This window comes from Hydra viridissima, unplaced genomic scaffold (genome assembly GCF_058129835.1).
Source record: "Hydra viridissima isolate aposymbiotic clone 2 unplaced genomic scaffold, HvirCarnegie_v1 scaffold_6, whole genome shotgun sequence".
NCBI classification, from domain to species: Eukaryota; Metazoa; Cnidaria; class Hydrozoa; order Anthoathecata; family Hydridae; genus Hydra; species Hydra viridissima.
The window spans coordinates 11,899,316-11,921,462 of record NW_028324305.1 but is presented as its reverse complement, the minus strand read 5'-3'; the positions used below and the strand labels follow the sequence as shown (position 1 = coordinate 11,921,462).

Genomic DNA, 22,147 nt, shown 5'->3' with positions numbered 1-22,147 from the left:
TTATAAAGCTTCTATTTTTTTCAATTGCATTTATTTGCATTAAGTACTTATTCGTTATCATTACTCATCATGTAATATTTATGCAAGTGTTGAAACAAAAGGATACATTATCGATAAACGTAACAGGTTCAAAGCGGGTAATAAGGCCCACTAAAAATCACCAGCTTCAGTCACCCAACCCAGTCCCTCAACAGTTTCAGTCAATCAACCTGAAATTAATCTTAATGCAAGTTTCAATGATTTAATGCCGAGTCCTGCTAAAAAGAAAAATATGGCTATGGTCGGTCGCAAAAAAAGTTTTAACTATGTTGCTAAAGCCCTAAGGAAAGAAGATTTTCAATCTTCTACTTCTAAAGCTGTTAACAATAAGAATAAGGGCAAAGGAAAAGCAAATGTTTCTAAAGACCTGAAAAAAGATTATTCTCAATCTTCCACTTCTAAAGCTGTTAATAAAAAGAATAAAGGCAAAGGAAAACCAAGTGCAAAGAAAAGTAAGTCTGTAAGTGTGGATGTGAATGATTGGTTTTGTTTGTTATGCCAGCAAAAGTCTGTAGAAAGTATGCGACAATGTTGTAAATGTAAAGTATGGTACCACGAGGGGTGCATGGGGTATGATTCTGAAGATGAGGAAGAATTAGTATGTCCATTCTGCGAAGAATAATGTTTTTCTTTGTATCATTTCTTTATTGAATTTTTTAATTTTCTGTTGTTATTCACTGTTGTATAAAAAATTGATTCTTTTAAAGTATATAAATATGCAAGATTACTTATCTTAATATAATTAGCACAGAAACGTTTAATGTTTAACGTCGTTTCGTCATTAGTTACTAGGCTTTGAAAAAGCGCGTTCTCTAAATGCACGCGGCCATCGGAGAAAGATCTCTTGAGCGAGTTGAAACTTTTTTCCTTTTGGAATTTAATTATTAGTTTAGATATATTACATAAAGAATCATATTAAGATAAATGATAATCGTTAAGATCATATTATAATTGAAGTAAGTATATAAAATAGTTATATATACATTTTTATTAGATAAAGTAGAAAGGATTTAAATTTTTATCAGAAAAAGTAGAAAGGATTTTAATCTTTTAAATCGTTTGTATTTTGTTTGTTTTAGCTTTTCTTTTAGCAGTTTTATTTTTGATATTTTATTTTTTAGAAGGAAAATAAGGGTATGGATGTTATTTAAAGTTATACTAATGCTATTTCCATAAAATGGGTATTACTACTTTGAAATCATTACTACTTTGAAATTTCTGTGATGCTATTAACTATTATTGTTCTTTTTTAGAAAATTTAGAAAAGTAAATTAAAATTTTGTGCCAACACTGACATGGCATGTCACATGTTACTGTATGTAAAGGTTAAATTTTGTTGTGAGGATTACAGTTCTTATGAAAAAAAAAAGAAGGTAAAGAGTATTGTTTGTAAATATATATTTTGTATCTTTTTAAATTTTCTGGCATCATTTTTAAAATTTTTATTTGCACACTTATAGCTGTTTTATCAATGTGTTTTTATAATAATGTAAAGTGTTTTTTTATTGTTTGTGTATGTGTTGATATGTGTTATATGATTGTTTTAAAAATGTGTTTAAATATGTATATGAGGTATATACATAACCTTATATACTTATTTAAACACATTTATTGTGTTTATAGTTGGTACATGTGTTTATATTATGTTGTTTCCGTGTTTTCAAAGTGCTGTGACTTGGTAAACGTGTATAGCAAGATTTGTCAACTCTGCCTGCCAAGTGATGTACTTTTAACAGAGGGTTACACGATAGTTTTTAGTGTCAAACTATTACTGCTTTAGGTCTTGCTGTTTTCAAGCCTTTATTGTTAAAGATTATTCTAAAAATACCTAATGTATTTTAATAACATTTTGTGTAATGTTGTTACTTATGTATTGTTATATATGAATATTATCTTACTTAAGTTATATTATATACATATATTAACTTATTGTTGTGTGTTGTTGCTGTGATGTTTTTTTGTTATCTTTTGAGTTAATAGACATTTGGCTTAACTTCATGTTTGTGTCTTTTATTAAAAATGTTAAATAGGTAATTTTGTTAAAAATCACTGCTTTTAATCATTTACTAAAAGCCAATACAAATTATTTTGCCATATATACAATTTGTTTTATCTCAATTTGATTTTTTGTTTTTAGCGCTGTTTACTACATGATTTTGCTATAAATCTTTTGGAATCATGATGTTCCAGCATAAATTGCTATAATCGCTATTAGTCTCCCTTCACATAATGAAGTTGCAGTTGTATTTGTTGGTGTGCTACCTGTTTCCAGGGAAGATGTTATTTACCCAAGAGGTCATCCTCTTAAAACTCTATCAAGTATGTCTGCCAACTTAGATCCTATGGTTTATCCTCTATTTTTTCCAAGGGGTGATGCTGGTTGGCATAATCAATTGGTTCACAACCCTGAACGTGCTACATTGGTTAGAAATCATGTTACATTTTCTCAGTATTACAATATAAACTTTCAGTTAGACAATTTTTTTCTTCACTCTTTTATGGTAAAAAACTGTTTCAGCAATATGCTATTGATGCGTATGTTAAAATCAAAGGCCAGCACCTTGCTTTCATCAGAAATAACCAAAACAAACTGAGAAGCAACCAGTATAATGTCTTACATGAGCATGTAAAGAATTAAATGCAATTGATAGGTTGTTAAAAGATATTTGCAACAACAACTTTCCATTCTGAGGAAAAATCATTCTTTTTGGTGGTGACTTTACGCAAATTCTGCCTGTTGTGAAAAGAGGACAACCAGCTGAGATAGTAGAATTGTGTATAAAATGTTCTTTGCATTGGCAATGTGTGCAGAAGTTTGCATGAGCTGGAAATATGAGAGTAGAAGATGGGGAAGGTGAATTTTCCCAATGGCTACTAAAACTTGGGAATGGAACAATACCTGTCAAAGAGGAGGATCCTTAAAAAAGATGCATTAAAATACCAAATCAGTGCATTATTAGAGAAAATAAATCGATTGTTGAAAAGATTTTTGGAGATGCTGATCAAAATGATTATTCTAAATGTGTGATTTTAATACCAACTAATGTTGATTCATTATCAATCAATGAAGAAGTGCTTGAATGTCTGCCGGGTAAGGTCAAAATTTATGTAAGTGCTGATCAAATTGATACTGATGACCTTAATGAAAGAAATGACTTTCCTGTTGAGTGTTTGAACAGCTTAACTCCATCAGGTATGCCACATTGTTTAAAATTGAAAATTGGTTGTGTAATAATGCTACTTAGATATTTAGATCTCAAAGCTGGGTTATGCAATGGTACTCTAATAAAAGTTTGTGCTCTTCAAAATAATTATATTGATGCAGAGGATTTGACAGGTGTTTCTGGTGGTAAACAGGTTTTTGTTCCTCAAATTCAGTTGGCTCCATCAGGTTCTAATTTACCTTTTGTTCTGAAAAGTCGTCAGTTTCCTGTCAGATTGGCTTATTCAATGACAATAAAAGTCAAGGTCAAACATTTAATAGAGTTGGAGTATATCTCAAAAAAAACCATTTTTCTCTCATAGTCAAGAATGTTCAAGAATGAGAGCATTTAATAGTTTGTTTTTTTTTTAAAATTAATAAACATCTCATTCAAGGTGTGGTAGATGAAAAGTATTACACAAATAATGTTATATTTTTTAATGTTCTTAATTTATAGTCTTAAGATTTTTATTTTGAAAATTTACTGTTTGTAAGTTGTTAGCACATTTTGTTTGTATAAATTTATTTATTATTTTAATATATATATATATATTTTATAGTTTTTGATAAATATATCTGTCATTTAATATTGTTATAAAATGTGTTTATATGTGTTATATAAAACCATATTCGTTTATAGTTGTATATATGTTTAAATTATATTGTTTCCATGTTTTCAAAGTGGTGTGACTTGGGATTATGTTGAGCAAGATTGATAACCTTGCCAGCCAAGCAATATTTCTGTACTAATTATATTAAGATATATATATATATGTATATATATATATAGATATATATTAGCTATGTTAATCCTTTTGTACTTCGAAATAGATTTTATAGTTAAATTTTCGATAAATGTTTATATTAACTGCCATGTCAAAATAGGTTACTATAAATAGGTAAATCGATTTTCGGTTTTTATGTGGTGTTTTTTTTTTTTGGTTTTTTTGGTTTTTTTTTTGTTATGGTATTATAATTCCTTTTTTTTTTCTTTAAGATTTACGATTGACGCATTTATATGATTTATAAAAAAAAACCTGATTACCTTTTATTGTAAATTTTTGTCAGTTAAAATGATATAAATATATGCAATTAGTTCAATTTTTAAAAATCTTCTCTATTTTACTCCTAATTATTTGTTGTACGTAACTTTGGGGATCTTTGGGTTATAATTATAGTTTTGCGCATTTGTCAAATATCGAGTTACTTAAATTTTATAAGGTGTTAAACTAATTAATTATCTTAGTTTGCATTTGCAACACTTTTGAGGAAAGAAAAAATTGTTATATATATTAAAAAGAAGAAATTGTTATACATGTAAATCATTGTTTTACATTTTATTATTCTGGTAGAAGGTCTTCATCAAAAACTTTATAACTCTTAATAAAGATAAATCTATTCTCCTTACCACCATTAAGGGAAAAACGGGGAAGGGAGGTCCTTTATTAGTGTCAAATTATTAAAGAGAATTAAATTTCGAGTAACAAGGAATTTTTAATAAATGGTAGCAAATAACCGTTTACTAAAAATTATTGAAACAAAGGGGCCATATATAAAAATGGTCAGATTAGTGCCATAAATAGCAATAGTTAAATGGTCAGATATTTTGAATAAATTTATTTAGTTGTGTGCATTTAACGTTTTAAAGACAATTTCCTTTGTTAAAGAAATATGTATCAAGGGGATGCCTAAGAATTATTAATTCATGTAGAATTTACGTTCGCTTTATATTAATCTTATTAATTAAAGTTCACGTTATAAAAATAACACGAATTTAGCTTTACTTTTTCGTCAATTTAAAGCATGAGGAAGTAATATTATTTTGTGTCAGTAACTAAAAACGTATTGTCTTGAACTTAGTAACGTCGAGGAAAATGGTTCTGCCTTACACTGATATGACCTATTTCAGTTGTAAATTACTCAAATGTTAAATAATTGGTAAATTATTTTACCTCCGCGTATTTTTTAATTTGAAGGCGTTTTTCTAAAAGGGTAATAGTTATGGTTTTGCAACTTTAAATTGTGGAAAACAGCCACTATAAATTAACAGACCGACCATAACCCGTATTACGGGTTGCTTTTTTGCTAGTTATTTTATAAATGTGAGATAAACTATGCATTAAAAGAATGTTTCCAATCTTTTTTCTGGTTTTTCTTTATTTATTTTTTGTATTTTTTACATGGGTCTTTTTACCCCCATAAGGGGGTAGTAAGGTCCAATTAAGGTATGCTACAAAAACATGAATAACTTTTGTTATAATTATTTCCTCAATATGCAGATAAGATTTTTACATCAAGGAATGATTAATCTTAAGCAGCAATCGAAAATATTTTTTTAAACTTAATTTTTAAAGCCTAAATGACCAAAAGTCTGTTAGGTGGGCCTTAATACCCATACTTACCTTATTATTAATGATATAAGCTTTTCAATTGTTTGATTTGATTTTAGTTTTAGAATTAAAAATTTATCTAATAAAAAAGCTGATTAAATCAAATTAAAAAGTTACATGTTTAATCATTTTTGACGAATAAATGTATAAAAATGTTTAAATAAAATCTCAGCTTTTATTTTCAGAATTCCAATATGCTATTTTTATGGAATTGACAAGTCAGTTTGATTAAATTAAGGAAAATCAAAAGAAAATTTTTAATTGTCTTGAATTTCTTAAAAATAATGAGGCAGGACCTCGTGGATTTTATTTTCTCTAGATTACACAGATTAGACTGATTTACAGAACAACGAACAATGCCTAAATTGCAAAAAGAAGAAATTAAATGATATAAAAGTTTTTTTGTTTTTTTTTGTTACAGCATTTATATTATCTAATCTGTATTTAAACATTTAAATATATTTTTATAAATGACTTTAAAAAGTAGTTATTCCTAGATTTTAATGTCATAAATGCCCGAATACAACGACTATAAGTTTAATTTGGACGTCCGCCAGACGTCGTAATTCTTTACACAAGGGTTTTTAAATATTGGGAAAAAACTTGTGAAGAAGAGCCATATGAGTTCCCACATGTCACACCACCAACTGAGAAGACTAACCAACAGAGAAAATCACATAGTCAAACTAAAATTAAAAAAAGAGGTGCACTTGAAAGGCTTCTCCAAGTGAAATATCAGAAACTCAAACTAGTCCTGAACCTAAAGAGCAACAACAGCTACAGCTAGACACTCAAGAGAGTTAAAGCACTCTAGCTCAAAAAGAAGGGTATGAAGGCACTCAAGGTGAAGACCAAATTATAAGTCTCTCATTTGTTTATTCCAATGACACTCCAACAAAGACAAAGAAGTAGACTAGCAAAAAAGCAAAAGTTAGTCATATAATGTAGTCAAAAGGAAGGGGAATAAGAAAAAGAAGTACATAGCATCTGAGCTTGCAAATACTTTAGTAGAGACAGATACTGAAATAACTAAATCAGTTATTCAAATCAAATATTCAGTTAAACTGATGATTAATTTTTTATCAATAACTTGTTTGTTTAAAACTGTAAATGTAAAATTTAGTAATAGAAATACAAAAAGCGATTTAAAAAATCATTTTTTAGCTTTTCGGTAATCAGCAAAAAAAGCAGTTGTGATAAAAAGCCGTAAAAAGTGATAAATGTGGTAAAAAGTGATAAATGTGGTAAAAAGTGATAAAGCGGTAAATTTGTTTTACACAAAATTACCGCGGTAAGTACGCATTTTTTACGCAATTAACGCTGATTTACGCGTTTTAACCGCCGATGCTTAATCATAAATCAATCATAAAAAAAAAAGAAGGGGGGGGGGGGGGGGAAGAGAAAGAAGGGGGGGGGGGAGAAAAAAGGAACGGTAAAGGGGAGAAAATGTAGTCGCGTCTTAATTTTATTTAATTCATAATTGTTCTTTTATTAGCTGAAGTTCTGCTAATATAAGTTCAACTGCTTATTGAATTTTATTGGACTCATAGTTACTTTACTTCCCCTTTTAAAATAAAATCTTATATTGTTTTTGAGCATAAAAACATGTTAACATGGGTAATTCACTTTAGCCTATTGAGGTTTTTAACACAACATTTTATACTGTAGATATAAAGTGTAGTGTTAAAAGCCTCATAATATAAATATTGATTGTATCGAAATTTTAACAATTATGAAAACATAATGTCTAAAAAAAAAAATGCCTTTTTTTTCTTTAATGCTGAATCTCTTTTATATCATAAAATAAGATAGCCTGACTTTAGAAATTAGTTATAGTAGTAACTCAAGCATTTGATCAAATATAATTTATAAATGTGTTGTAAAATCGATAGTGAGGAATGGGAGGAACAGTATGTGTTTGTTGAGCTTGTTGGATTAGTTGACCCTGAAAAAATAGAAAGATGCACAATAGAAAATACTGCTATACTTGTAAGTATTATAATAACTCAGTGGGTGATTACACATTCATATGTACATATATATATATATATGCAGCTTTTCAGTTTTTTAGATGTTTTAAAATAAAAAAGATCTAAAATTAAAATTGCTTCAGAAAAATAAATACACAGTACTACAGAAATTTCTTGAAAGTTTAACCAATAAGAAGTTTTTAATTTCTTAATTATATTGCAACTATATTTTTAGTTATTTTAATGGTGTTCTTTTTAATAATTTATGCTTTTAGGGTGTTAACAGTAACACACCCATACTTAACTTATGTGGCTATGCTTTCTCTGGTTCATACCAAGATTCTTTAGGAACAATGGTTTTGTTTGAAGAAAATACAGATGATGCTGGAAACAAATTATTGAAATATGCAACTCACACGACAAAAATTTTGGAAGCATCCAGAGTATTCTTAAAACCTAAAATTTTATCATCTGAAGCATCAAGCTCAGTTGAAAATGTTAAAAATACTGAATCCAATATTGAAAAGTAAAAATACAATTTTATCCAAATTAACTCATATACAGCTGTAGTCAATATATTTATTTATAGCATCAATTAGTTTTTTTAATATAATGTGCATAAGACTTCATTTTCCTTTAATTTCCTTGAATGATCTTCATTTTCACAAAGTTTCATTTTGTATGAACAAAAAAGCATTCATCTTAAGAAGAAATATTTTCAAATGTTTTTTGTTTTTGCTACTGTCATTATTTTTAGTATTTTGATGTTTTTTTTTTGAAAAATTTTGTTAAGGGTGCAAATTTTTTATAAATTATCTGATTCTAAATACAGTTTATAGTCCAGTATATAAACATTATTTTGAAAAATTAGGCAAACATGGTCTTTATGTGGCAATAATCCTTTAAAGCTTCTATCAGAATGTTATCTAGTCCAACTAATATTTAACTTTGAGATGTTCAGAAGCTTGTAATGCTCATGTGTGTAGCTTCTGCATGTGACTATAATTTGCAATTTTTGTTGTGAAGTTTCTTTTTTTGTAAAGATTGCTATAAATAGATTATAGTTCATTTCTGTAATCATAATGTTACCTGAAGATTGGCAGCAAATAATTCATATCACATCTTACTATGTGAAATATTTACATTAGTTTTTCACTATTTCTGATTATAAAGAAATAGTTTTAGAGTCAGAAGAAAAAGTAATCAAAGCATAGCATGAGAACAAAAAACATTTGGTGTAGAATATTTACTTAAAAATAAATAAATATACTTATTAATTATAAAAATAAATAAATATGCTCATATCTACTATAAAAATAATGAAATTTATGAGAATCAACCTAATTAATCTGTCTTTTTCAAAAGTCTTTAAATAATCTTCATATTGTTTTAATTTTTAGTTTTAATTTTTTTTAGCTGTTTTTGGTTTAATTACATTATAGTTGCAATTTTATATTCTTAAACATTCTGTGGCTATTTTTCTAGAAAATTTCTCTCTTACTTTTTTTTTTTTTTTGTCTCAGCATTCCTTTTATTTATACACCATTAACTACTACATCTAATCATGCAAAAACTAAACAATAAGGTCTTCTTTTGTCCATGCATATACCAATCATTTTTTGTTATTTGATTCAGTTTTCAGTTATTTGTGAAGCAGTTTTGACCTTTAATCATTTTTTAGTATTTGTTTCATTTACAATTTACAAAGTTTTCTCTACTAGATAAGTATTTTTTAATGCCTCTAAAAACAAGTGTTGTGGTTGTGTTGCCAGCTGGAGGATATGGAGAAAGATTTGGTGCAGATATACCAAAACAGGTTTTTTTAGTTGTTCATAAAATTAAGGTGACCAATATTTTTGCAATAATGGGAGAGCAAAAAAAAAGAAAATTTAAATAAAGAAACATTCAATTGCAACGATAATATACACAATAATATGTGCATAATAAAAACATATGTAATATTTTTCAAGACAGAATTTACAAAAATAGGATGAATCGGTCACCTTATATATCAAATTATTTAAGTAAACTTTTATTATAATATAAGTTTAAAATATTTAATATTCTATTGATGTACCATATATATTGAATAAATCAAAAAAAAAATTTTTTTCATAGTTTGTTGAAGTATGTGGAAAGCCTATTTTATGCTATTCAATTGAAGCATTTCATAGGTCTGTTTTTTTTTTTTTTAAATGAACCCCTTAAATATGTTCTGGTGTATCTATGTCAACTCATCCAGACAAATAGGATGACTCATAACTTCTAAAATATTTGAAAATCAATTTTTTTTGACAAAAATATTTATTTGATGCAAAGGTAATCTAATAAATAATTTTGTCAAAAAAACTTGATTTTCAACTATTTTGGAAGTTATTAGTCATTCCCTGCTTGTTAGTTTTGAATTTGTTTTTTTTGTTTGTTTTTTTTAAATTATAAAGTTTATTAAATAAGCTTTTATTGTTAAAAAATAATCCTGGCATTGCTATATTTTGTTTTTCACTAAAAAGTTTTACAAATTACTTGACAGTTATACAAGAATTGAAGAGCATCTGTTGTAAAATGTTTATCATTGGTGCTAAAATATGTCTGTTAACAAAGATTTTTCTAATTTTTGTCATTTCTTGAGTCTTCTTTTTCAAATCTCATTTTCAAGACCTACTAAATTTGAAGTTAAAAAAAAAAAACACTTAGTTTGAGTTACGATGTGTTGCAAAATTTTAAAATCAGATCACAGCATTTGGAAAAGGAAGATATTTTCATTTCAAGTGTGAAATATTTTCCTTTTCCAAATGCTGTGATCCATTTTTAGGTTTATTTTTTTGATACAGTTAATGTTTCACTAATTAAGGTTTGTGAAGAGCTCAAACAGCAAAAGTACAGCAGAATTAGAAAAAAAAGGAACAAATACAATTAAAATCGAATTTTAGACATTAATCAAGTGACATTGTTGTCACAAATCTTGAAATCTATTAATAGATTTCAAGATTTGTGACAACAATGTCACTTGATTTAACCAAAAAGGCTGTTCAGTTCAGTTAAAAATAAGATGAAAAACCAACTCATTTTAAGAAAGAATTCAAGCCTTAGCATTTTGCTACTGTAATTGTCAAGAGAGATCATAATTTTGATGTACCTGACTATCTAATTCAAGAATCTAACACTGATGCTAAAAATGAGGAAAATAATTTCCAAACACAAGAAATCGTATGACATCACATAAATTATCTTGTATTAAATTTTTGTAAAGCTGACAAAGAATCTTTGAAAATATCAGGAATGAAAAAGTTTGTTTGTATTTGTCAGTGCCATATAGGGATTGGAACCTAAACCTTGAACACCAGTTTGGTGAGGGTAGCTAATTGGGAAATTTTACTATCTGTATATTAACTTATAAAAGCAGTAATATTAACTTATTGATCCACTATACTAAGATTATTTTTCTCCTCATTCACAAATTTTCTCTCCTATTTTCCTTTTATGATTCATAAATTAAGTTAAAATATCTCATTCAGGTGAGAATTAAATTAAAAAAAAAAGAAAAGAAAATGGTTTGTGAAAGACCCTGATAGTTTTGTTAATGCAGATCAAATTTTAAATGCTTTTGCACAGAAAATAACAAAATCAAGTCCTACAGAACTTGGAAGAAAAAAGCTTTAAAAAAACATACAAATTTTGGTTAAAAGATCAAGTAAGGTCCTTTTTAATTGAAAATGGACTTGAAAAGGAAATGATGCAAAAGAATTGATTAGTCATTACAAGCACTAGTAACAGACCTTATTGCAACAAAACAAATACAAAAACCCAAAAACACGCCACAAATTCAGAATGAAAAAAAAGCAAAACAATTCACCAAAAGTTCAGAATGAAATAATTACACTTGTGGAAGAAAAAGTTAAAGAGAAATTCTGCTCTTTGACTTTTGACTTTGACTTCACCTGATTTTCCTCATATAGAGTAGTGAAGTGAAGTAATAAGATTTATTCTTGTTAAAGATGGAATGTGTTCAACAGATGGAAGCATTGTGGATTTTATGGAGAGCCATCAAAAGACTGGAAAAGACTTGTGATGGATTGAATATTACAGGTTGTAGGGGCCAAGGATTTGATAATATTGCAGATTGTAGAGAACAAAGCTATGATAGTATTGCAGAATGTATCAATTAAATCTAATTTTACAGAGTGCAAGTATACCAGATTGTGTAACTATGTTAATTGAAAAACTAGTACAATTAACCCTGGTCATTCTTATATTTTTAAATGTCAATCAAAATATTTAAAAACCATTTAAAAAAACTTTAAAGAACTTTATTATATACAATGAAAACTCCACTGGAACACACATTAATCTACAATTGTTGTTTATTATAAGAAAATTGTATCATACTTTTCACTGCAACAATACTCATATAAAACTAAATAAGAGAAGTGAATTAGATTTTTATGGTTTTTAAGTATGATACTTAAATCTAAAACTATACAAACCTACCAAGTTTGCTCTTGATTAAAGAAAATTTTTGAGAGCATCACAAGAGATGCTCTGAATAAAAAATGTCAGAGAAAGTATAAGTTTTAAAGATTCACAATATTTGACATTGCTTTTCTCATGATTACCTTTATACCAAAACCTTGAAGTGAATTAATTGGTTTGGATGAGTTGAAATGAAATGAATTGTTCTTAAAATTCATAAAGCTGTTAAATTTTCAAATAAAAAAAAGATATTTAAGTAAAGTTTATTCTTATTTTTCACTTTATTTTCATAGAACAGCATCTCTTGGATAAAAAAAATAATTGTACCAGTTCCTAAGTCATGGGTTAGTTTTACAGAAAAAGTATGATTTTTTCTTTGGTTTGTTCAAACTTAATTCTTTTAATTTCTTATTCTACTCAAACAAAATGATGCATTTTTATGCCATGAGATTATGCTTTACTTAAAAAGTAAATTCAATATTTTAGCTAAGGTTAGAAAGAAAATATGACAAGGTGGAGTTAATTGAAGGCAAAGGCTCAAGGTGAATGTTTTACATTACGATTATTATGTTTTTTGATTCAGAGAATAAGTTGAGATAATTTTAATTTGCATAATTCCTATTCATTACTAAAGACATCAAAGTATTTATGCTGGAATTAAAGCTTTGAATGGCTTATGTTCAGCTGAAGACATTGTAAGCTTCATTTGTTTATTTATTTGCTTTTTGGTATTTTTTTCATAATTCAGTTGTTTAGAAAAATATTTAGTAAGTTGTAAGTTTTTGTGGATTTCTCTTTTTTGTATTTATCTATGTAAATAAAAAGAAAGATGTTAAATTGTATATTGAAGGATAGCCAAAACTCTTGCTTTAAAATTTAAAAAGTGGTTTAATTGCTCACATAAAGGATTTCCCTTTGTTACTATTGTAAATAAAGGATTACCCTTTGTTGCTATTGTAAATAAATTTAAAAAGATGTTTTACAATCAAGCTTTTTTTTTACAATTAAATATGCTGACACTATCATTAGATGTTGGACTAACCAACTCCCATTCTTAAAAAGATCAAAAGATAATCCATTTAATTGCTACAACAAAAAAAAGTAGAATATTTTTTATATTAAAACATCTTTATTTATATTAAAAAAAAAAAAAAGAAAATATCTTTAAAAAAAAAAGTTGCAAGCTGTGAGGCAATAAGTTTATAATTTGTTGAAATCAAAAATTGGGAAGATGTAATGTTAGAGCAAAACTCAGGCTAGGGTATGCAATAAAAAATCATGTTAAGAAATATTGAAAATTAAGCAAATGTAAATGTGGTTGATGAAGACAAACCTTAGCATTAGATATTTGTCTATTTTGCATTCCTTGTGTAGTTTTTCCATTCATTGACCACTCTTGGCACAGTATTAGTGGGTGGGGATATCTAGAATTTGTTTTCCAATTGTGTTGTAAAACAGTTTTTAGCTCCCCACCACAATGGAAATGATTATTTGAAAAAAAAACATGACACTAAAAAAAAGCTCTTCTGTTATAAACTAGACTGAAATTCATTTGTAAAATTATTTAGTGAAAAAATCATTTAACATTCAAAAGTTATGACTACATAAAGTTAATAATCTCCCCTGTAGAGTTTACATGGTTACCATTTTTAAAATATAAGAAAATTTTTGATGACATTTAAATATTTCCAAAATATTTTGATCTGCTTTAAAATACTACAAAAGATTTTTTTTTTTATTCACTCTATCAACATTTGGGACAGGGCACAGTGGAAAATAAAGGTGTGTTTCGGACCAAAAATCGATAACTTTTTTGTTACTAAAAATAGAGATTTGAAATTTTGCACAAATGTAAAAAGTATATGACGCTTCTTGTGAAATACTCTTTATAAGAATTTTTTGTAATACAATATTAAAAATAAATAAATAAAAATCAAAAACTTCAAAATTGGCAGTTAGTTAATTTACACTTTAACACAATGCTTTACAAATATATGAAAATACCTTAAAATTATTAAAAACTACGAAAAATACATAAAGTGCTTACCTACTAATTATAGAAATATTTAAGACAGTTTCTTTATAACAATTTTTAATTAGTTGTTTTTATGAAATAATGTATAGTTATATTAAGGTGGTACCAGGGTAAAGGTAACTTTTTAACAAGAAATTGAAAACTATTAATAGACTTTAGCTCTTTTCTATTAATGAACAAAAAAAATATATAAAACAGTAGCCAAATAAAAAAATTTTAGTGATAACGTCATTAATTATGCGCATAATTAGTGTTATTTTACCCCCAAACCTTCTTATTCTTTCATCTAATATAACTAACTCAAAAAGAGTCAAAACTGCTTGAAAATTTGAACATGAATTCTTTAATGTATTTAGAATGTTGTCTATGAAACAGAATTTTTTTAAACATTTTTAATTTTACCAGGTTGACATTCGAACTTTAAGATATAAAATTAAGGGAAGTTTGGGACAAAAGCATGATAAAAATGAGTTTTAAATAAAAAATAACAAAAATTTGCTTCATAGACAACATTCGTAATATGTTCATCTTTAAATCTGCAAAATTTCAGCCCATTATCTATTTTCTATGAAAAGTTATTTTTTCTGAAAAATTGAGATTTAGCGAGATAAAAAGCGTTTCTAAGGTCGTTGTTATGAAGCAAAAACCAAACTGCTCTTTAAAAAAAGGCCAAATTTGATTAAAGTTAAGAAGATTTTTGACTTTTTGCAAAACGCATATTGAAATAGGTAGATTTAAGAATTCAAAACATTAATTTTGGTATTTTTCAAAATTTTATCAAAAATAGCCGTTTTTTACCCTGGTACCACCTTAAAGGTACTATATCATAACTACATAGGGACTTTCAGTTCCTGAAATCAGTTCGTTGACTTTCAAAAGCTGCAGAGTATCTTCATCAAGTTCTTGCACATTTCACGCAAAGAGTTTATTTGGCTCTTTACTTCATCTACAATGGCTTTAGTTTTCTTGGAAGTCTCTTTGCAAAATTCAATGCATATAGGTCGACAAAAACGAACATACGAAGGTGCCGGATTTTGCCAAACAACTGCGCCAGTTACTTTATCAATTAGTTTGATAGGCACCAAAGAACTAGTAAACAAATTTGCATAAGAAATAAGTTCAGATTCCTCTGGAAGTTTCTGCTTGTATTGGCTTTGGCCAGAGGAACCATCACAGCCCCATTTACTATATGAAAGTAAATGCTTGAATTCAATACTGTACAGAGAATCTATGGTCAAAATTCTAGCTACAGTGTGATCCAATAAATCTTGCAGTTCCAGAATATTCGCATGTGTGTTCGTAATTTCTATTGCAGAAGATGGTGGATAGCAGGTCTGTTTAATTTCTTGAATTTTACAATATGGTGGGAATATGGAACAGTTTCGTTCATTTGTCACCTTCCTCATATACAAATATTGTGCTTTTGTTAAATCTAAATCAATAAACATGCTGAGTGCTTCTTCATCAGTTAGCATATTTTTCTGGCTTGCGTTTTCCATAAAACTCGATGTTAATTTTTTTTTGTCTTTATCAGCAATCCTTAATGGTTCCACAAGTTTTGCTTCTGCTTCTTCTCCTATTGAATGCAACGCCTGAAGATATGTATTAAAGATATGCTCCATCGTTTATTAAAAGACGGAATAATGTGCCTTTAAATACCACTAATGATGAAACACAAGTTGTCCTCAGAAAGTTGATAATTTTCTTTTAAAATTGTTGACAGTGCCTCAACTGTCATTCCTCCATCAATATAGGAAAGCAATAATTTACATTTCAAACACTTAAAAGTTGTCATTTTAACAAGTCACAAAAGTAACTTAAGTAATATTCAATAGTCAAACGAGTCGGTTTAATTTCCACTGTGAGTTTCTTATACTGATATGTTTCAACTCTTTATATATTGGCAGTGTACATTCACCACAAAATGAGTGCAAAAATAAAAGAATGCCATGGTATCAATAAAAAATTGATAATAAATTAAAAAACATATACCAAGCTATTGTTATAAATGAACAAAATTTGAAACCACGATAAAAAGCGGTTTTCTGTTTTTTTACTTTTATCACTCTTTTCTCGATAATTTCGGAAACAGCACGTTTCTGCAACTCATTCTTATACATGTTTTTAATAAACACCTAGGCTAGAATACTACATTAAATGTAAAGCGTGGGGAAGCGTGGGTAACTACCAAAAGTCTCAGTGAACTTGAAGAATATTTTTTTTTTCATTTATTTTATTGTTCAAATAATTACTCCTAAACTGAACCATATAAGTAAAAATGTATAATTTTCTTAAAATCTCCATAACATGAGCTTTTCAAAAATGTATAATACTTTATACTTATTCCTAGAAAGTTTTATAGAAAATTCACTTTTAAAGTGATGAAGCGAACAGGTTTGAAATGAACATCCGCAAAAGTAATAAACAATAGGGCTTCAAATCTTTTATTTTTGCATAAAATTATGTGAAATTCCTGCATTATAGTAATGAATGACTATTAAACTATTAAATAAAATTGAAATATAATGACAGTAGCGACATTAGTAAAAAACATTTATGATATGCTGTTGCTCTACAATTTTCCACTGTGCAGGGGGACCTGAATTTTTTGGTTAATAATGTTGCCAGACTCCAATTACCATTATTTTTTTGTAAACCAATTTGAATCTTTGGTATTGTACACAATTCATGAACTGTGAGCGTTCTTTATTTTAAGAAATGACTTACATCAAAATCTTGCACATAAAACTATCCCTTTTTCACTTTTTTTTGGATGAATCAGTTGTTTTACTAAAAAAAATGACATTAGGTGTAAAAGCAGATTGTCAGATATTAGAAAAACCTCCAGCACTAGCTATAATGTTAATTGTAATTTACCTCATCTCCTAGCATCTCCTATTCATCTAGTCTCATTAAACTTGGCAACCAACTACATTTGAGTGCAGTTAGAAGGTACTAAGTGAGCTATTCAACAATGTTCTTTGATACTGTTTTTGATTTAATGCTTATTTAGCATTCTGTTCCCTATGTAAAAATTCATTCCAAAAAATGATTCTCTCAAGTTTTTTTTATCAAAAGAGAAAATAAAATTTAAATAAAAACTTTGATTATTTGAAAAAACGTCATGAATAAATACATGTAAAAGTACGTTAGTGCCACCATTTGTATCAATGTATAACCTTCTAGATAATAATACATGATGCAGTGCGCCCATTCATTAAAGAAGACTTTATCAGTAAACTTGTCGAGGAAGCCAAACTCCACAAGGTAAGTACGTGTAAATTTGTTTGATGGGTTTGTCCTTTTTTGGATTAAAAGTAATTGTAGGTAGTTTTTTAAGGCAAGTGGTGCTGTTCGACCATTAGTTTCAACAATACTTAAGTCTACTTCAGATTGTTTCTTAGAGATATCTCTGAAAAGGTCAGTAAATGAGCTGTATATTGAAGTTTGATACCTGATTTTAATTAAATTTCTTAATGAACATTTTTATATAGCAAAATTTGTGTTATTACCTTTAAAAAAATCCAGGGACGATTATTGTGAAAGCCATACTCCTCAATGTTTTCGCTTCAACATTATATCTGAAGCATATCGAATGGTATTCAATTACTTTTTATTATTGCATTTAAAATATATTTGAGGTGCATTGAGAGTCAGAGTGGCCTTACCCTCAAATTTTTCCAATTACATTTTTTGCATGCTCTACTGCTCAAAAAGTGTTAGTTTTAAAGGAAATTTAAAAAATTATTAGTAAAAAATATTTCACATAATCATCTGATTTATAGTTTCAGTTCAAAACATTTTTTCCTGTTTTCCTGTTTTCCATTTTTTGCTGCTTTCAACAGGCTTTGGCTGGTTCTCAACGCGCTTCTTTAAACATTTACTAAATTAAATTTCTTAGTTTTTTTTTTTTTTTTTTTAGAAACATTTTTTAAATGAATTAAATTTTTAAATTTCATAGATGAAATAATTAAAATAATTAAATAGATTATTTATCTAAGTAATTACTGTTGAAAAATATGTTTATGAGGAAAAAAAAATCTTTATAAAAATAAAAAAAACTGAGAATTTTGTAATAAGTAAGGTGGTGTGCATAAAAATTGACATGCTTTTCATTTATAAAAATTCGTCTCTTAATATTAATTTAATATCAATATAGATATTTCAGCTTTTATACTTTCTCTGATGAACTTGTGTAGTATTTAATGTTTACAACATGTTAACAAATTATTTCTCAAGTGCAGTGAAAATGAGATGATTAACGGGACTGAATGCTTACAATTAGTGCAAACCCATATGGGTATTAATCCAAAACTAGTGAAAGGACCAAGTCACCTCTGGAAGGTGAGATTTTAAATAATGGCTAATAGACTTTTTTTAAATAAAATTCTATTAAAGCTTTACTTTCTTTGTTTTATTTTTTCTATTTTTTATGATTATAAGGTAACACACCAAGATGATATAAATTTAATGGAAGTTTGTATAAAAAGTAAGCTCCACGTGGTTCTAATAACAAATTTATTGAATATTTAAAAAAATGAAAATTTAGTTTTCTGTTTTTCTCTTTGGCATAAATATTTGATGCAAGTTTTATATATGACCGATTTAAATATATATACCTCGTTTTACAAATATCGTTTTAGACCAATGTTGGAGCTGAGAGAGATAAACGAAATTGTTGACCTTATTAAGCGTTGAGAAGTAAAATTATATAATAGCGGTAACCTCGATATAGTTACACAAAAGAAAGAAATTCAATTGCTTAACATACGATAGAGCAAGACATAAAAAGATATGCTCTTTACCCATTTCCTCTGATAATTCCGTTCAAGTTCGGATAACTTCATTCTTTTATAAAGGCATTTTTTTTTTGTAAATTAAGTTGATTTTTTCATAAAAAGTGTCCTGGTAAAGAAAGAGACGGATCAGTTACATCTGACTTAAAGCCATCGAGATGTTGTTTCTATAAAGAGTCAGCATTTAAAAAAGTTTTAGCTTAAAAACTTATGGAGAAGAGTTGCTTATGAACAAACCAAAGAATTTCAATATTTAAACAAATTTTTAAGGGGCAACTACCCTCAAATTTCAAAACTACACATATAAAGAAACTTTTTCTTTAGTCACATAGGAAATATTATACTGACATTAAAAATACCAAAAAATACATAAAATGGTAGCACGTTGCTATGGTAACCCAAAAAATAGCTGAAAATACCACAAAAACTGTGTTTACGCCGTAAAAAAATAAAGACTTGTAAGTAAAGGAGTGTCAATGAAGTTTTGCAGAACTGTTCTAAATATCTGAATTTGTGATATGAACGAAGCAGATTTTTGAATAAATATTTTTTTTCCATATAAGGCTACAGACAAATTAGGTTTTTCAAAAAAGGGTCAAAATGCAAAGAAAAAAACTTAATAACTCAAAGTCTTAAGTCATATTAGAAATTTTACTCCGATCATATCATAAATATTGGCAAAATGAGCAATCCCTGAAAAATTCATCATGATAGCATGAATACTTTTCAAGATTTTTTTACCGGCGTGTTAAAAAAGCAAATTCTCAGAAAACGCAAATCAAAAAATAAAATCATAAATTATTGTTCATTTCATAAATATATTTTTAAAAAAATTACTTTTTAAAAGAATATTTTAAAAACTACCAGATTCATAATATTCCTTTGACTTTTCTATTGACTTTTGGCGATCATTCATTGACAATCGTTGACGTCGTAAAAACTTTCATTTAATGTTAAAACTTCCACTCGATTTAAATGATGATAGATGAATTCGTTTTTTGTTTATGAGTCTGAATCACTCATTTTTATGTGTTTAATAACATCCAAATCATCAAAAACATCCAAAGGATTATTTTATATTTTTTTGTTTCTGCTGTTGGATAAATTAGCTTTAATAACTTGATAAAATCGCAATTGTAAATAGCCTATGTTTGAATATAATAAGGAACGGAATATTATTTAGCAAAGAAGATTTAAATCAACTCATATATTTGAAACAGTACTCCAGGATAAGTTTACCAACAAATTATTCACCCCCACAGCAACGCGTTGCTATGCAAATATTTTTCACTTGAGATCAAAAAAACATAAATTAAACAAAAACTTATAAAGAAATCTATAAATTTTTTTGCAGATTCAAAATCTACATAAAATTTTGCTCAATAATTATTAGAAAAAAAAAATCCAATTTTTGAAAAAATTTGAGGTTAGTTGCCCCTTAAGGTAATTATAAATAACGATTAAATATCTTGTGCAGCGGCGTAGCAATAGGGGGTTCAGAGAATTAAAAGAACCCGGGTCCCCAAAGTTGATCATATTTTTGTTTCTTTAGTATACATTTAACATCCCTGAAGTCTATTTAATAGCTAAACGGACGTTAATCTATTCTGATCTAATGTCATAGGCGCCTATGTGCTATGACAAATAAATAAAACATCCACGCTAGATTCTCTTTTATATTTGTTTATTACTTTTTTTTTTATTTCTAAACACATTGTACTTATGTTTATGTCGCTTGTTTACTGTGTATATTGGCTAACTTGTAAACCCGTTTTAAAAAACACCGAAACGAATTAAATATACCATGGACGTATAAGAGACGGACGTGCAACTCATTCGACATGCGAGTTTCCGGCAAACTCTAAATTTTCGCTCATCAACAAAAAAATCTATTAAAATGGCTGCCCACAGATTTAAAACAGATACTCTTATGACGTGTATTAGTTTAAACTTTTATAGAATTTGTTTAATAAGACTTTTCAGGATAAAGTAACTGCTTCACGCGTTGAAAAATTATGAAACAAATTACACCAAGGTAAAGGAAATTAGTTGTCGGTACAAACAGATTTTCATCATTTTTTCAAGATGAACATTTGTAAATTTGAGAACTTTTGTTCGTGTAAACAAACTCTGTCAATGATAAAATAGATCGGTAAGGATAATTTTAAAATGACTAAAAAAAGTATAGCGAAATATAAAAAGCTTCAATAAAGTTTTTTGTCAAAAGTCGGTTTCATTCAACTCTTTGGTCCTTCATTCACCGGCCTTAATTTTGTGTATTTTTTTTCAGTATTTTTCCCAATATGTCGCCACTTTTTGCCTCGACTACTCTATAAGCTCCATAATATATAGGGGAGAGTTGCCTTAATTGGAACACTTTAGGAAAAAATATTTATTAACCAAAGATGGCTTAACTATGAAAACATTTATGAATTAAATAATATAGATATACAACCCTACTATGCTTTTATTAATGATTCGACTCTATTGATCGCACCCTTATTGGATATAAACTTTGATTTTTCAAGGCACCATTTTGTTCCAATAAAGGCAACTGGTCTCCTTGAATGGAACACATATATTCTTTAATTAGAACAGTTCTAATATTTGAATAAATTACAGCTATAAAACTTATGGCTCAAAGGAAAAATTAATTGATTAGCTTTTTAAGGTGGCTTCACAGGAAATAAAAGGTGTAAAATCAAAAAAAAAGAAAAAAAAATTGAAAAACATGATTTTTGAGACTTTTAACAATGCTGAAAATGATGGTACAATTATTTTTTAATTTTAATTTTTTAAGCAACAATTTTGCATTTTGCAGGTATGATATAAAGTAGCTTCCTTAGCAACGCCTATAGCAACGGAAAAAAGCAGTATGAAAACTTTTGTTTAACCACTCTTTTGGTATGTTTTCGTGTTCTGCAATTATAAAAGATTTATTTTAGAGGCTAACCATGTTCAGTTTTAAAAATAAAACCGTTCCACTTATTAAAATTGCATCATTTCACGATCATTTAATTACTTCTTGTGACAAAACCATTATACTAACACAAGTTGTGTTGATACAATGTTTACTTGAAATATTTTTTTACATTAATAAATTAAATATATAATGGGTAGTTATAAGAATACTTCAAGATCTAAGAAGAGAAAATTTAGTGGTAACAAGCACACCAAATGTATTAAAGATACGAATGTAACTGGTAACTTGTCTGAAAATGTTTCATGTATCAGTTCTAAAAAGT

The 22,147-nt window shown here is 27.6% G+C and overlaps 2 protein-coding genes and 1 long non-coding RNA gene across 7 annotated transcripts; 2 read left to right on the top strand and 1 right to left on the bottom strand.

Annotated features, from left to right (window-relative positions):
* Window positions 1-808: 808 nt before the first annotated feature.
* Window positions 809-4,694, top strand: LOC149887065 (uncharacterized). Of its 3 annotated transcripts, none has more exons than XR_016453722.1 (3): window positions 809-995; window positions 1,293-1,412; window positions 1,706-4,419. It is a non-coding gene; the product is annotated as an uncharacterized LOC149887065 (long non-coding RNA). The 3 variants fall into 3 exon arrangements; XR_016453720.1 differs by having other exon boundaries at window positions 814-995; window positions 1,161-1,412; window positions 1,706-4,694; XR_016453721.1 differs by having other exon boundaries at window positions 822-995; window positions 1,161-1,412; window positions 2,177-4,414.
* A 2,827-nt stretch (window positions 4,695-7,521) lies between these two features.
* On the top strand, window positions 7,522-19,693 carry LOC149887063 (D-ribitol-5-phosphate cytidylyltransferase-like). Of its 3 annotated transcripts, XM_090091651.1 has the most exons (13): window positions 7,522-7,620; window positions 7,877-8,127; window positions 9,323-9,417; window positions 9,720-9,775; window positions 12,370-12,415; window positions 12,558-12,613; window positions 12,706-12,766; window positions 17,293-17,373; window positions 17,447-17,526; window positions 17,635-17,704; window positions 18,346-18,450; window positions 18,550-18,595; window positions 18,750-19,693. In XM_090091651.1, exons 2-13 carry the CDS (start codon window positions 8,097-8,099, stop codon window positions 18,764-18,766), a joined length of 744 nt encoding a protein of 247 aa, XP_089947777.1. In that variant the 5' UTR covers window positions 7,522-7,620; window positions 7,877-8,096; the 3' UTR covers window positions 18,767-19,693. The 3 variants fall into 3 exon arrangements, with proteins under 3 accessions (XP_089947777.1, XP_089947780.1, XP_089947779.1); XM_090091653.1 differs by lacking the exons at window positions 7,522-7,620; window positions 7,877-8,127 and having other exon boundaries at window positions 8,144-9,417; window positions 12,370-12,433; window positions 18,750-19,055; XM_090091654.1 differs by lacking the exons at window positions 7,522-7,620; window positions 7,877-8,127; window positions 18,550-18,595 and having other exon boundaries at window positions 8,141-9,417; window positions 12,370-12,433; window positions 18,750-19,055.
* Window positions 14,020-17,280, bottom strand: LOC149887064 (uncharacterized). The gene is made up of 2 exons (XM_090091650.1): window positions 14,913-17,280; window positions 14,020-14,118 (listed from the first exon to the last, which is right to left on the bottom strand). Exon 1 carries the CDS (start codon window positions 15,726-15,728, stop codon window positions 14,979-14,981), a length of 750 nt encoding a protein of 249 aa, XP_089947776.1. The 5' UTR covers window positions 15,729-17,280; the 3' UTR covers window positions 14,020-14,118; window positions 14,913-14,978.
* Window positions 19,694-22,147: the final 2,454 nt, after the last annotated feature.